Here is a 12,203-nt window from a genome sequence, read left to right as displayed (position 1 = left end):
TTAATACAGAGAAATAACTGGTAGTTACCAGAAGGAAGGGGGAGTGAGAAGATGGGCATAGGGGTAGGGGGGTAGGGGTTAGTTAGTAAGAGGTCCGTGGTTTCAGTTATGGAATGAGTAAGTCATGAGGATAAAGGGAACACAGACATAGGGAATATAGTCAAGGGTATTGTAACAGTGTTGTATGGTGATAAATGATAGCTACACTGGTGATAACACAGTATAAAGTACAGAGCTGTCAGAAACTAGTGTAACATTTTGTGTCAACTATATTGCAATAAAAACAACAACAAAAAAACAAACAACAACAGTACCAGTAACTTATCTCTGCAAGTTTGGCTTATAAGCAGTTTTTGTTTTCCTAATTCTTTTTAATGCTTCTCAAATTTAAATAATTTTTTACTTTTTCAGGTTTAAATTTTGAAAATTTTTCTATTTTTGATTTTCAAAGTTTTCATTTCTAATCATACAAGTAACACTTTTCTTCACTGAAAATGTAATGTTCCTTGCTTCCTCAGAAAGTTGAACACAGAATTACCAGATGCTGCAGCAATTCTACTCCCAGCTATACACTCAAAAGAATATGGGTCTGCAAATAAAAGCTTGTACACAAATATTCATACAAACATTTTCAACAGCCAAAAGGTAGAAACAATCCTGGAAATGACCCACTGTCATATGCTGAATGCCCATCAACTCTTAGTTACCCACCCTGCCATCAGCTTGGTATATATCTTCCCATATTTTTCCTTGAATTTTAGAGAAATTGTGTTATTTTAACATATAGAAATGCCTTTTTATTCAGTACTATCATATTAATCATTTGATAATTGGGGCATATTTCCATACTGATACATGAAGCTACATTTTATTCTTTAAAGTGCTATCTACTGTCCACAGTGCAGTATACAGAAACTTCTTTATTTTTAGCAGCTTCCTTATTAATGATTACACTCTTTCAAATTATTTGTTATGATTCTCCTACAATAAACATTCTTGCATATGCCTCTTTGTGCTCATTGTAAGTAATCTTAGAGTAGATACCAAAAAATAAAAGATGTATTATTACAGGATATATATTATTATTATTTTTAAAAAGATTTTATTTCTTTATTTGACAGAGCAAGAGGGACCACACGCAGGAGGAGTGTGAGAGGGAGAATCAGGGAGGAAGAAGCTCCTCAGCAGGGAGCCCCATGTGGAGCTCATCCCCAGGAGGACCGGGGGATCATGACCTGAGCCAAAGGCAGACACTTAACCACTTGACCTTCTCAGCACCCAGGAGCCCTAGATATGCACATTTTAAAGTAACAAAATCAGCAAATGGATTTCAAAACTGGCTCTCCCAATTCTTATGTGTGCTTGCAATGTATCAATGGGCCCTAGGGCCCAACCTCACACCAGTATTTGATGTTATTATTTGCCTTCCTCCTGGCTTCCTGTTATTTTTGTGAAGAAACTTTCACTAGGAAAACATCTGGACTCTTGGCCCACCTCTTATTTACTCCTCTTCTTTGAGGAAGAACAAGTATCTGACATTCATGCATTCATAGTTCTCCCCTGAGTAAAGTTAGTCAAAGAACTTAGGAATTTGATGTCTTTTTTCTCACTGTATTGTATTTACTAGCCATATATGTGTTTTCCTCCCTTGTAAACAGCTATATTCATATTTTTCCCCATTTTTCTCTTGGGCTTTGATCTTTTATTTCTTAATTTGCCAAGTTCTTTATGAATTGTGGATATTAATTACTAGGGTGCATCCTTTCTATTTGTTGACCTTTACGTCTTTAATAAATCAGATATTGTTTTGTTGAATGGCTTTAGAAATGGAACTTTTATTTTCAAATTGTGTTTAAGTGCTAGATATGCTATGTAGTATAGAGAAACACAATATTTTTAGCTATTTCCTTATTAGTGATTATTTAGACTATTTCAAATTATTTGCTGTAAGCATTTTTTATAACAAGCATTTTGGCATTTTTTGTGTGTACTCATGTCCAAGTCCAGCCCTCTTCCTATTTTTATAGATAAAGTTGTATCAAAACAGTCACACTTATTTGTCTATGTAACACCAATGGCTGCTTCTGCACTACTCAGGCAGAGTTGAGTAGCTGTATCACAAACCAAATAGTCTACCCGACACTGAAATTTTTACTAGTTGGCTCTTACAGAAAAGGATTGATGGTCCCTGTTACAGACAATGGCAATGGAAGAAACTTCCAATTATTTTTTATAAAGGAACCATAATGATGACAAAATCCAACAATAATTTCCCACAACCAAAAGGAACTGCAAATGACTCTTGCAAGTATCAATATAAAAATTCTAAAATATGTAATTACCTTAAAATAGTATGTCATGAATAAAAAGAAACTACTTAAGGTATGCAGGATGGTTTATGTTAAGTAATCCATTAATGTAATTAATTATACAGTTGACCCTTGAACAGTGTGGAGGGATGGGGTGCTGGCTGAATCCCCTATGCAGTCAAAAATGTGTGTGTAAATTTTGACTCCCCCAAAACTTAACTACTAATAGACTACTGTTGACCACAGCCTTCATGATAACACAGTTGATAAACATATATTTTGCATGTTATATGTATTATATGCTGTATTCTTCTTTTTTTTTTTTTTTTAGAGATTTTATTCATTTATTTGGCACAGAGAGAGAGAGCCTGACACGGGGCCCGATCCCAGGACCCTAAGATCATGACTTGAGCCAAGGGCAGCAGCTTTAACCCACTAAGCCACCCAGGTGCCCCCGTCTACTGTAGTCTTAAAATCCCGAACTTTTATTTTTGTCCGTATTCCAAGCTACACAGTTCCCCTGCCAGTTTTTTTTTTCCCCAAATTGCCACAAACCTCCAAAAAATTTTCCAATATATTTATTGGAAAAAAAAATCCATGTGTAGAACGAGCTGCCATGCAGCTCAAAACTGTGTCATTCAAAAGTTAGCTATACTAATAAAGAAAGGAAAACATATATATAAGCAGTTCCATAGAGAATAAAAACTATTTGGCAAAATTCATTCCTAACTTAAAAAAAAATCAAAGTATCAATAGAAACTATCTTAGTTAAAAGGTATAGTCATGCCTAATGATGGTTAAGAAGAGAAGCATCTTCACTAAAGTCAAGAACAACACAGAGGTACTCCCTATTTCCAATATTTGACATTATATAAAAGAAACTAATGAAGGCAATTACAGAGAAAAAAAATCAGTGTTAAAAAAATTGGAAAGACATAAAATCATCACTGTTTTCATATGATATAATTGTATATCTGAAAAAAGCAAAGGATTCAACTGAAAATCTATCCTGAACAATAGTAGGTATCAATAAGATAGTGCAGTACAAAATCTATATAAAGAAATCTAAGCTTTCATATACACAACCTTCTAGTTATAAGATCTCATGGAAGAGGGACCATTTATAACACCAAACAAAAGAATATTTCTATGAATAGGGCTTACCAATAAAAGTGTAAAGTCTAGATGAAGGAAACTATAAAAATACTCAAAACTTACTCAAAAGAAAGGCCTATCAGGTTCTTCATGGACAGGAAGAAAACATCATGCTGATTTTCCCTATGTTAATCTATGAATTTAATATCTCAATAAAATACCAATTGATTTTTTTCCTGGGGAAGTTAGGCAAAATTTAGTAAATTCTAAATTCAAAGGAAATATTACACAAGCAAAAGTAGCCAAGAAAACTGAAAAAGAACAAAATTAAGAAAATTCAGTATGTATTAAAAGTGGCATTTTTTAATGTATGCAGGAAAGATGAACTTTTTAATAAACACAAGTAGGAAACAGGATAGCCATCTGAAGAAAAACTAAACCCCTACTCCAGAATAAATTCCAAATAGATTAAAGATTTAAATGTAAAAAGTACCCACATTGAAAGTACTAGAAAAAAGATTGAAAAATTCTTTGAGAATCTTAGAAAGAACCAAATATCTCTGAATGATTATTAAAATCCAGGTAAATATGACAATTAAAAAAAAACTTCTGCATGTCAAGTATCTCTAATATTTAAAAAGTTCTTACTAATTTTTAAAATGGATCAAATATATACATACAGAGAACTCACATAAGAAATACACATGAAACTTAAACATTTTGAAAAAAATGTGCTCACTTTACCAATAATAAGAGATGGATAAAGTAAGAACCCAAACCAAGATACTATTTTTTAACCAATCAGAGTGGCAAAAATAAAAAACTTTGACATAAGTTTGGCAGGGCTGGGGGAAATTAGATATTTCATACATTATTTCTGAGAATTTAAATTAGTACAAACCCTGTAAAGAACAGTAACTGAATTACAAATGCAATTTATAAGAATGCAATTGACAAAGGAAGTTAACGTCTATGCATTTAAGCATTTATCCTACAGATATATGTATATACATGCAAAATAATCTTATGTAAAAGGTTGTTATTCATTGAAACATCATTTGAAATATCAATTAATGTAGGATATCAATTAATGTAAAAGACTTGCTGAGTTGTGGTGTATCCATACAGTAGAATACTAAGTAGCCATAAAATAAGAAAAAAAAAAAATACAAAAAATTCCTGGGTTACTGACTAAAAATAAAAAGGTGAAAATACCATATGTGTTATACTAATAACTTCATTTAAAAGGGAAGGAGACGGGGCGCCTGGGTGGCTCAGTGGGTTAAGCCGCTGCCTTCGGCTCAGGTCATGATCTCAGGGTCCTGGGATCGAGTCCCACATCGGGCTCTCTGCTCAGCAGGGCGCCTGCTTCCTCCTCTCTCTCTCTGCCTGCCTCTCCATCTACTTGTGATCTCTGTCTGTCAAATAAATAAATAAAATCTTTAAAAAAAAAAAAAAGGGGAAGGAGACATTTTTGCTTTGTGTACATTAAAAATATCTGGAAGGAGAAGAAAATGGGAATCTGCTGAATGAAGACAGAGTTGGGAAAGACATGTTTTACTCTGTATCTTTACATACTTGATTTCTGAACCACATGAATGTAATATCTTTCCAAAAATTAAATTATTTTATAAGGCATTATAATAATAGGATATAGTACACTATTAGGTTATTACAGTATTTTTTAAAAAAGAATTACAAAAAGGGAGCCAGGTTTTGAAATGAAAGGAAAAAGAGGTAACATACTCAGTTTCCTTCGTTTCTTTTATCTCACTAATCCACACATCAATAATCGTGCATGGCAAGCTACCATCTTTATTTGCGCCACCTGGCTCTTGTAGAACTTCTGTTTCTAAGCCATCAGCTTCTGAAAATCAAGAACATAACAATAAACATGTCAGCAAAATCCATCCATAGATATCTGAATAAATATTCTATAAATTATCATTACCTAGTTTTAAGCTAATGTACTATTTATTACAAAAAATTAAATATTTTACCTGTAGATCTTTAATCTTATTAATTCTTTGGTTACTTTCTGAAAGTAAATACTAATGAGAAAGGTTCTGTCTTCATTTGCTGACTTCTCTTCTACCTCTTCAATTCAGATTATCGGTGCTTTGTTTTTTTAAACATTTATTTACTTATGTAATTGAAAGAACATGCATGCATGTTTAAGCATGGGCGGGCAGGAGCAGGAGGAGAGTCTTAAGCAGACTCCCCACTGAGCAAGGCCTGACCTTAAGTCACCCAGATCATGATCTGAGCCACAACCAAGAGTCAGACACCTACCCCACTGCACCATCCACGTGCCCCACAATGTTCTTGTTTAAGCCACCATCACTCCCTCCTTTTTCCTGGAATCCATACAATCTTTCATTCTCTATTTTTAAAATTTCAAATTAGCTTGTCCTATTTAGAAAGAGAATTGATATTATACCAGTCCTTAAAGTTTTTATGTTACTTAAATAATTTCTTTTATTCACCTGTATAAAGAAAGCACTTGGAAGAAAAAAAATATTTTAGTTCTTATTTTTTAAAGACTTTATTTATTTGACAGAGAGAGAGAGATCACAAGTAGGCAGAGAGGCAGACAGAGAGAGAGGTGGAAGCAGGCTCCCTGCTGAGCAGAGAGCCTGAAGCAGGGCTTGATCCCAGAACCCTGAGATCATGACCTGAGCCGATGGCAAAGGTTTATTAACCCACTGAGCCACCCAGGTGCCCTCTTTCAGTTATTTTTTAGTGAATAATTGTTCATTAGCACCTTAAGCCATACCAATATGACTTACTCTACAAACTAGATTTTTTTACTGTATTGCTCTCAAAATCTAAAATATTTACTATCTGGCTCTTTGTTAGGAGATATTTGCTGACTTGTACTAGGCTGTATAGTCTCTACTATACGCCTAACAGGGTTCTGCTTTGTTTTTCTTTAAAGAAAAGGCGTAAGGTACCTATTAACTATAATTCTAATAAGTAAGACTATTTAAATTATCATGGTGTATTAAAGATGGTCACACATACAGCAAGGTCTCTGACATTTCTCTCATGTAGAGGGGGCCTCTACATCCCCTCTCCTCGAATTTGGGCTGGCATTGTGATTGTCTTAACTGAGTACAGTTCAAGATTATGCCAGTTCCAACTCTAGTCTTCAAGAAAATTGGCAGCTTCTACATTAGAATATGGAAGCCTAAACCACCGTGGAAGTTTATTCTGGAACAACCACATGGCAAGTCCTGAGACTAAATAAGGAGTAGGAACCAGCTAAACAGGCTCTATTGAGACACCATGCATGGAATGACATCATCTTGCCCCTTCCAGAATAAGCCCAGTTGACGTGAATATCAATGAGTGGTACTGATGTCTCATGGAGGAGAACCTTCCCAATTCCTAACCCACTAAAATGTGAGATAAAACAAGTTATTTTAAGCCACTAAGTTTTGGGAATAATTTGTTTTGCAGCAATAGATATTGAAACAGAATTTCCTATATGAAAATAGGTGCTGACATAACAAAAGCTTAAAACGTGTGCACTTGTTTTGGGACACAGCAGTCGGAAGAAGTTAAAAGTGCTTCAAGGAGACTGCTGATGAGAGATTAGTAGTGAAAAAAGGAGATTCTTGTTCTACAGTGCCAGAAAATATGGTGCCTGGAATAACAATGATGATAGAAAACATACCTAAGAGACTCAATGATCTAGCTAAGATGCTATCTAAGCAGAATGTTAAAAGTTCCAGCTAGCTTCTTTAGTAGGCTTTGATAAAGTTGGAGAGAGATTAATTGAAGAAAGAACTATATAGTTTATGAGGACAATTTAGAAGAGAAAGTCCAAGTTAATGCCTTCCAGGCAGTTTTCTTAAGGGAAAACATGGCCTTAAAACAAACACTGAACTCAGGACAGATTTTACTGGTCAAAGATGAAGTCAAGGAAGGGAAGGAATGAAGAAATAAAGAAAAAAAGAAGAGTGGTTAAATGTAGTGAATGTCAAAAACATTCATACAAAGCCCACAAAATTAAGAAAATTCAACTTGCAGAAACTCCATCAGCTTGGATTGCAGAGGAAAGAAAGATGCAGTTTAGAAAGGCCGCAAGGGCACTATCTTTGGTGCAAAGGGAGCAAGCTGACATTGCAATACCTCACTGGCGTTGCAGAATTTCTATGGACCAGTGATTGATATGTGTTCCCTATTTTCCTTGTTTTTGTGAAGAAGTCTCTATTCCTGTTTCACTACTGTATGTTAGATATATAAAAGGCAAGGGACTTATCTTTTTCACTTATAGATCTTGTGATTAAGAGTAATTTTACTTAAAGAACTGTACCCCCAAAAATTCACCTCTACATAGGCCTGACTTGGATAACAGCTTTAGGCATTCAGCCCTTTTAGTAAGAAGAGGCTTTGCGGTGCTTGGGTGGCTCATCAGTTAAGTGCCCGACTCTTGATTTTGACTCAAGTCATGTGCCCAGCTCCGTGCTGTGTGTGAAGCCTGCTTGGGATTCTCTTTCTCTCTTCCTTTGCCTGGCCCCACGCTCATGCATGGCTCTCTCACTTTCTCAAGATGAGGCTTTAAGAAGGGGTAAGTGCATTTTACACATGGAAGAAAATGTAAATATTTTTTTATTCAGTGGCAGACTATGGCAGATTACCAATGGCTACAAATTCCTTAACACTCTTAACTTGGATAGGTGGGATCTGTTTTACCTCCTTTGAATTTAGGCTGGTTTTGACTGCTCTGACCAAGGAAATATGCCAGAAGTGATACTGTGCAAGTTGACACTAGCTTTAAAAGTATAAGTAGCTTTTGCCTAGGATCTGTGAGCCCTGGCCACCATATAAGAAGTCAGTCTACCTTGCTGGAAAGAATTATGGAAAGGTGTAGAGACTACATGAATAGGGAGAGGGGGCCAGTTGAACACATACTTCAACCTGCATCTGAAAAGACACCAGTGAAATCGTCTTGAACCCATCAGACCAGGTTGCTAGCTGAATATTACCAGTGATCCCAGAGACAAAAGCACATGAATTATAAAAGTTACATTAGTCAAGCCTTGACTTAATTCCTAAAACACAAAATCAGGAGATATAATGAAAGTATTGTTTGTTTTAACACTAAATTTTGGGGCGATTTATTATGCAGCATTAAAAAATCCAGACCAGCTCTTAAACATAGAAAAACAATGAACCTAATTTGAGATGAATCACCCAAACATTTACACATATTCTGATGATCTGCTTATAAAGGCCTGTTTATATAGAAGAAATTAAAGTATTATCAAGTTAAATAGAGCTCATTTTGAGTTATTAAAATACCATCCACATTTCCTTCTGGCTTCAATGACGTCTGTGAAGATGCTTCATTAAACTCTGGACTGTTCGTTTCAACAGAAGAATTAACAGTAGCTGATGGATTCATTTCAAGTGAAGTATATTTTACTTTTTCTTCTTCAGTAATTAAAGGTTTGTAACTCTCTCTTTCAGGAGAAGTCTCTGAAACAACAACAAAAAAAAGAATGATCATGCTACATTCTCAAAAATAACTTGAATTTTACCTATAATGGTGTTTCCAGCAAAATTAGAAATTGCATTCTTAAAACAGGCAGTTTCTGAATAAGCTCTGTTATAAGTTGATAAATGATTAAGATATATGACAGCTAAACTTCATTTTATTATTTTTTAAAAATATTTTATTTTATTTTTTTTTGTCAGAGAGAAAGAGAGCACAAGCAGAGGGAATAGCAGGCAGAGGGAGAGGCAGGATCCCCACTGAGCAAGGAACCCAATGCAGGACTTGATTCCAGGACCCTGGGATCATGACCCAAGACGAAGGCAGAGACTGAACTGACTGAGCCATCAAGGCATCCCCTAAATTTCATTTTAACTATACATAATGATATTTAGGATGATTAACATATGATTTACTTTCTTCTCCCTTTTATTGAAACTACCACACATGTGTCATAATATTTTTTAAATCATTAACTAACTGTTTTGTTTCTGGAATTGCTAGTTATTTCTAATTGCTCAGAAACTTCCCATACTTTTTTTAAAAAAGGATTTATTTATTTTAGAAGGGAGGGAAGGGCAGAGGGAAAGGGAGACTGAGAGAATCTCCAGCAGATTCCCTGCTGAACACAGAGCCCAATCTTATGATCCTGAGATCATGACCTGAGTTGAAATCAAGAGCTGGATGCTCAACCAACTGAGCTACCCAGTTCCCCTAAACTCCCTATACTTTTAACCTATGCCGCGAGAGAATGGATTTACCTCAGAACAATTCATTGCAGTTATCTGTAAGATACATAGGCTATTCCCATTCATTCCTTGAAGACATTACTTTCTAACTCCCAGTCAGGAGATCTGCCCAGCACTAATTCTGTCTTAACTAATTTAGTTGATTGCCAGATCTCCATTAATAATCCTTCCAGTCTCTGGGCCTCTCAATTCCTCTCCAATGATTTTTATCTTCACCCTACCTCAATCACTCCAGTGATCATATATCTTAGAGAGCTTGTCACTAACTAGAGCTCCTCAAAATTTTCAAAGCTAAATATTCCACCTTCTAATTTCTAACATCTTTTTTTCCACTTCTCTCCCTCTACTATCCCAACTTTAAGAAATATGACCCTACCAGAACTTATAATGCCCTGATCCTACTGTTTTCTCTCCACCATCATCCTCATTAAAATCCATCTAAAGTTCATCATTAAAAATCACTTTTTCGGGATGCCTGGGTGGCTCAGTCAGTTAAGCATTTGCCTTCACCTCAGGTCATGATCTCAGGGTACTGGGACTGAGCCCAGCATTGGGCTCCTTGCTCAGAGGGGAGTCTGCTTCTCCCTCTCCCTGCTGATTCCCCTGCTTGTGTGCTTGCTCTCTTTCTCTGACAAATAAATAAGTAAAATCTTAAAAAAAAATCACTTTCTCAGATACATCTTTAACTCACTCTACCCACATGGAGAAATTCTAATACCTTTTAATTCAATTTTCTGTGTATTATATCTGCACACAGGTGGCTGAAATGGTTGGGGAAAGGCAGAGTCTTCCTTACTGATATCAATTTCAAATCATTATCACTGAAGCTAAGTGGGTGCTTTGTGCTGCTTGCAATCCTATCAAAACAGTAGGATACCAGGAACCGTACCTAGTTCAGTAAACATCCTTAGGAAAACAAGTTGTGTACAGGTATTTTTGAGTTCTATTACCTCTTACTTCTTCCTAATCAATCAAGAACAAAACTATAGTGTTGCTCATGTTTTGAATATCTTCCCTACACCAAGCTTCATCAACAAATTGTGACAGAGGTCCCATCTGTGTTTTTGCTCATTCAGCCTAAGTGTTCAGCTATAAAATCATGTGTATTAAAATCAGGAACAAGGATGCCAGTTAGCACCATTATTAAAGATTGCTTTAGAACAAGTTATGAATGTAGTAAGAAGAAAAAGAACTAATCAGAATAAATACTGGACCAAAAAAAAAACACTAGTTTTTAATCACTGATGATATAACCCTCACATCTGGAAGATCTAAGATCTCAGGGGGAAAACTATATATTTAAAAAAATACTTCAGTGAGGTATCTGCATATAAAATTTTACAGAGACACATAGAAAGAAAGAATAGCTTTATTTTAACCGGAAATAATAATTTAGAAGGGAAACAGGAAAAATATGTCATCCATTATAAAGACAAAAATACATGCATTGTGTAAGAATCAATTTACCAGTTTTCCATTTTGGCAGAGGACTAGGAGACCTTAGTTTTGTCTGGTCCCAGGAATTCAGCTAGATAGCTATCAAAGCATTCTGAACACCTGTGAACTCAACAGAGATGTAAGGAAAGAATTGCTGCAATTGTACAAATAGAAAAGCAGCCCCTTTCTGCAAGGTGGATGGGAGGTGCGGAGAAGTGAACTTAGGCAATATATGGGAAGTTAAAGCATGGGGGTAGACAGCCTCCGTAAGCTGGCTACTAGGAAGTGATTTATTTTAATTTTGTTATTTAATTTCATGTTTTAAAATTTTATTTACTTATTTGACAGAGAGATAGAAAGCACAAGTAGGCAGAGCAACAGGCAGAGGGACAGGGAAAAGCAGCCTCCCCATCGAGCAGGAAGCACACTGTGGGGCTCCATCTCAGGACTCTGAGATCATGACCTGAGCTGAAGGCGGCCACTTAACTCACTGAGCCACCCGGTACCCCCAGAAAGTGATTTGGCAGCAAAGCTCAAAATCAGAATTTTTAGAAGTCTGTTCTAGTGAGGGACATCCTGATTGAAAAATGCTCAGGTGGTGAAGTGGCCAGAATCTTAGGTGGGACAGTGTGACTTCAGGACCTCCAGGGTCACAGAAAGAAAAGGGGTACCTGAGTGCGGAAGGGTTCCCAGGTATCTGAATGGGAAAGCCGGCTGCAATTAGTGAGCCCCAGAATGAGCTTTCAGCTTGGGACTGCCATAAACTACGAACTGCAGGGGCCCAGGAAGCTGCAGAACTATGGTGAGACACGCCCTCCACCCCTGCTTCTACCAGGAGGAGAAGCATGGCTGTGCACTACAGGAGTCTACAGGGATTGGAGACTCAAAATAGGGTCCCATGCCTGAGATAGAAATGCTTGGTAATGGGGCACCTGGGTAGCCAGTCTATTAAGCATCTGCCTTAGGCTCAAGTTGGGATCAAGTCCTACATGCGGCTCCTTGCTCAGCAGGGAGTCTGCCTCTCCCTCTGCCTGCCATCCCCCTTCTTGTGCTCTGTCTCTCTGACAAATAAATAAAATATTTAAAAAAAAATTTTTTTTAAAAGAAAGA

At 36.3% G+C, this 12,203-nt stretch overlaps 1 protein-coding gene across 1 annotated transcript in view; it reads right to left on the bottom strand.

Moving 5' to 3' along the window:
• The window catches only part of NEK1 (NIMA related kinase 1), a 214,466-nt gene that overhangs the window by 31,581 nt on the left and 170,682 nt on the right, over positions 1-12,203 (bottom strand). Inside the window, exons 27-28 of the mRNA XM_059374160.1 lie at positions 8,715-8,891; positions 5,151-5,271 (exon numbers count right to left, since the gene is read on the bottom strand). Of these exons, the coding sequence (XP_059230143.1) occupies positions 5,151-5,271; positions 8,715-8,891 (298 nt within the window). The remainder of the gene's footprint in view (positions 1-5,150; positions 5,272-8,714; positions 8,892-12,203) is intronic.

This window comes from Mustela nigripes, chromosome 1 (assembly GCF_022355385.1).
Source record: "Mustela nigripes isolate SB6536 chromosome 1, MUSNIG.SB6536, whole genome shotgun sequence".
NCBI classification, from domain to species: domain Eukaryota; kingdom Metazoa; phylum Chordata; class Mammalia; order Carnivora; family Mustelidae; genus Mustela; species Mustela nigripes.
Note: the sequence above shows the minus strand (reverse complement) of the source record. Positions and strands in the feature narration are given on the sequence as shown.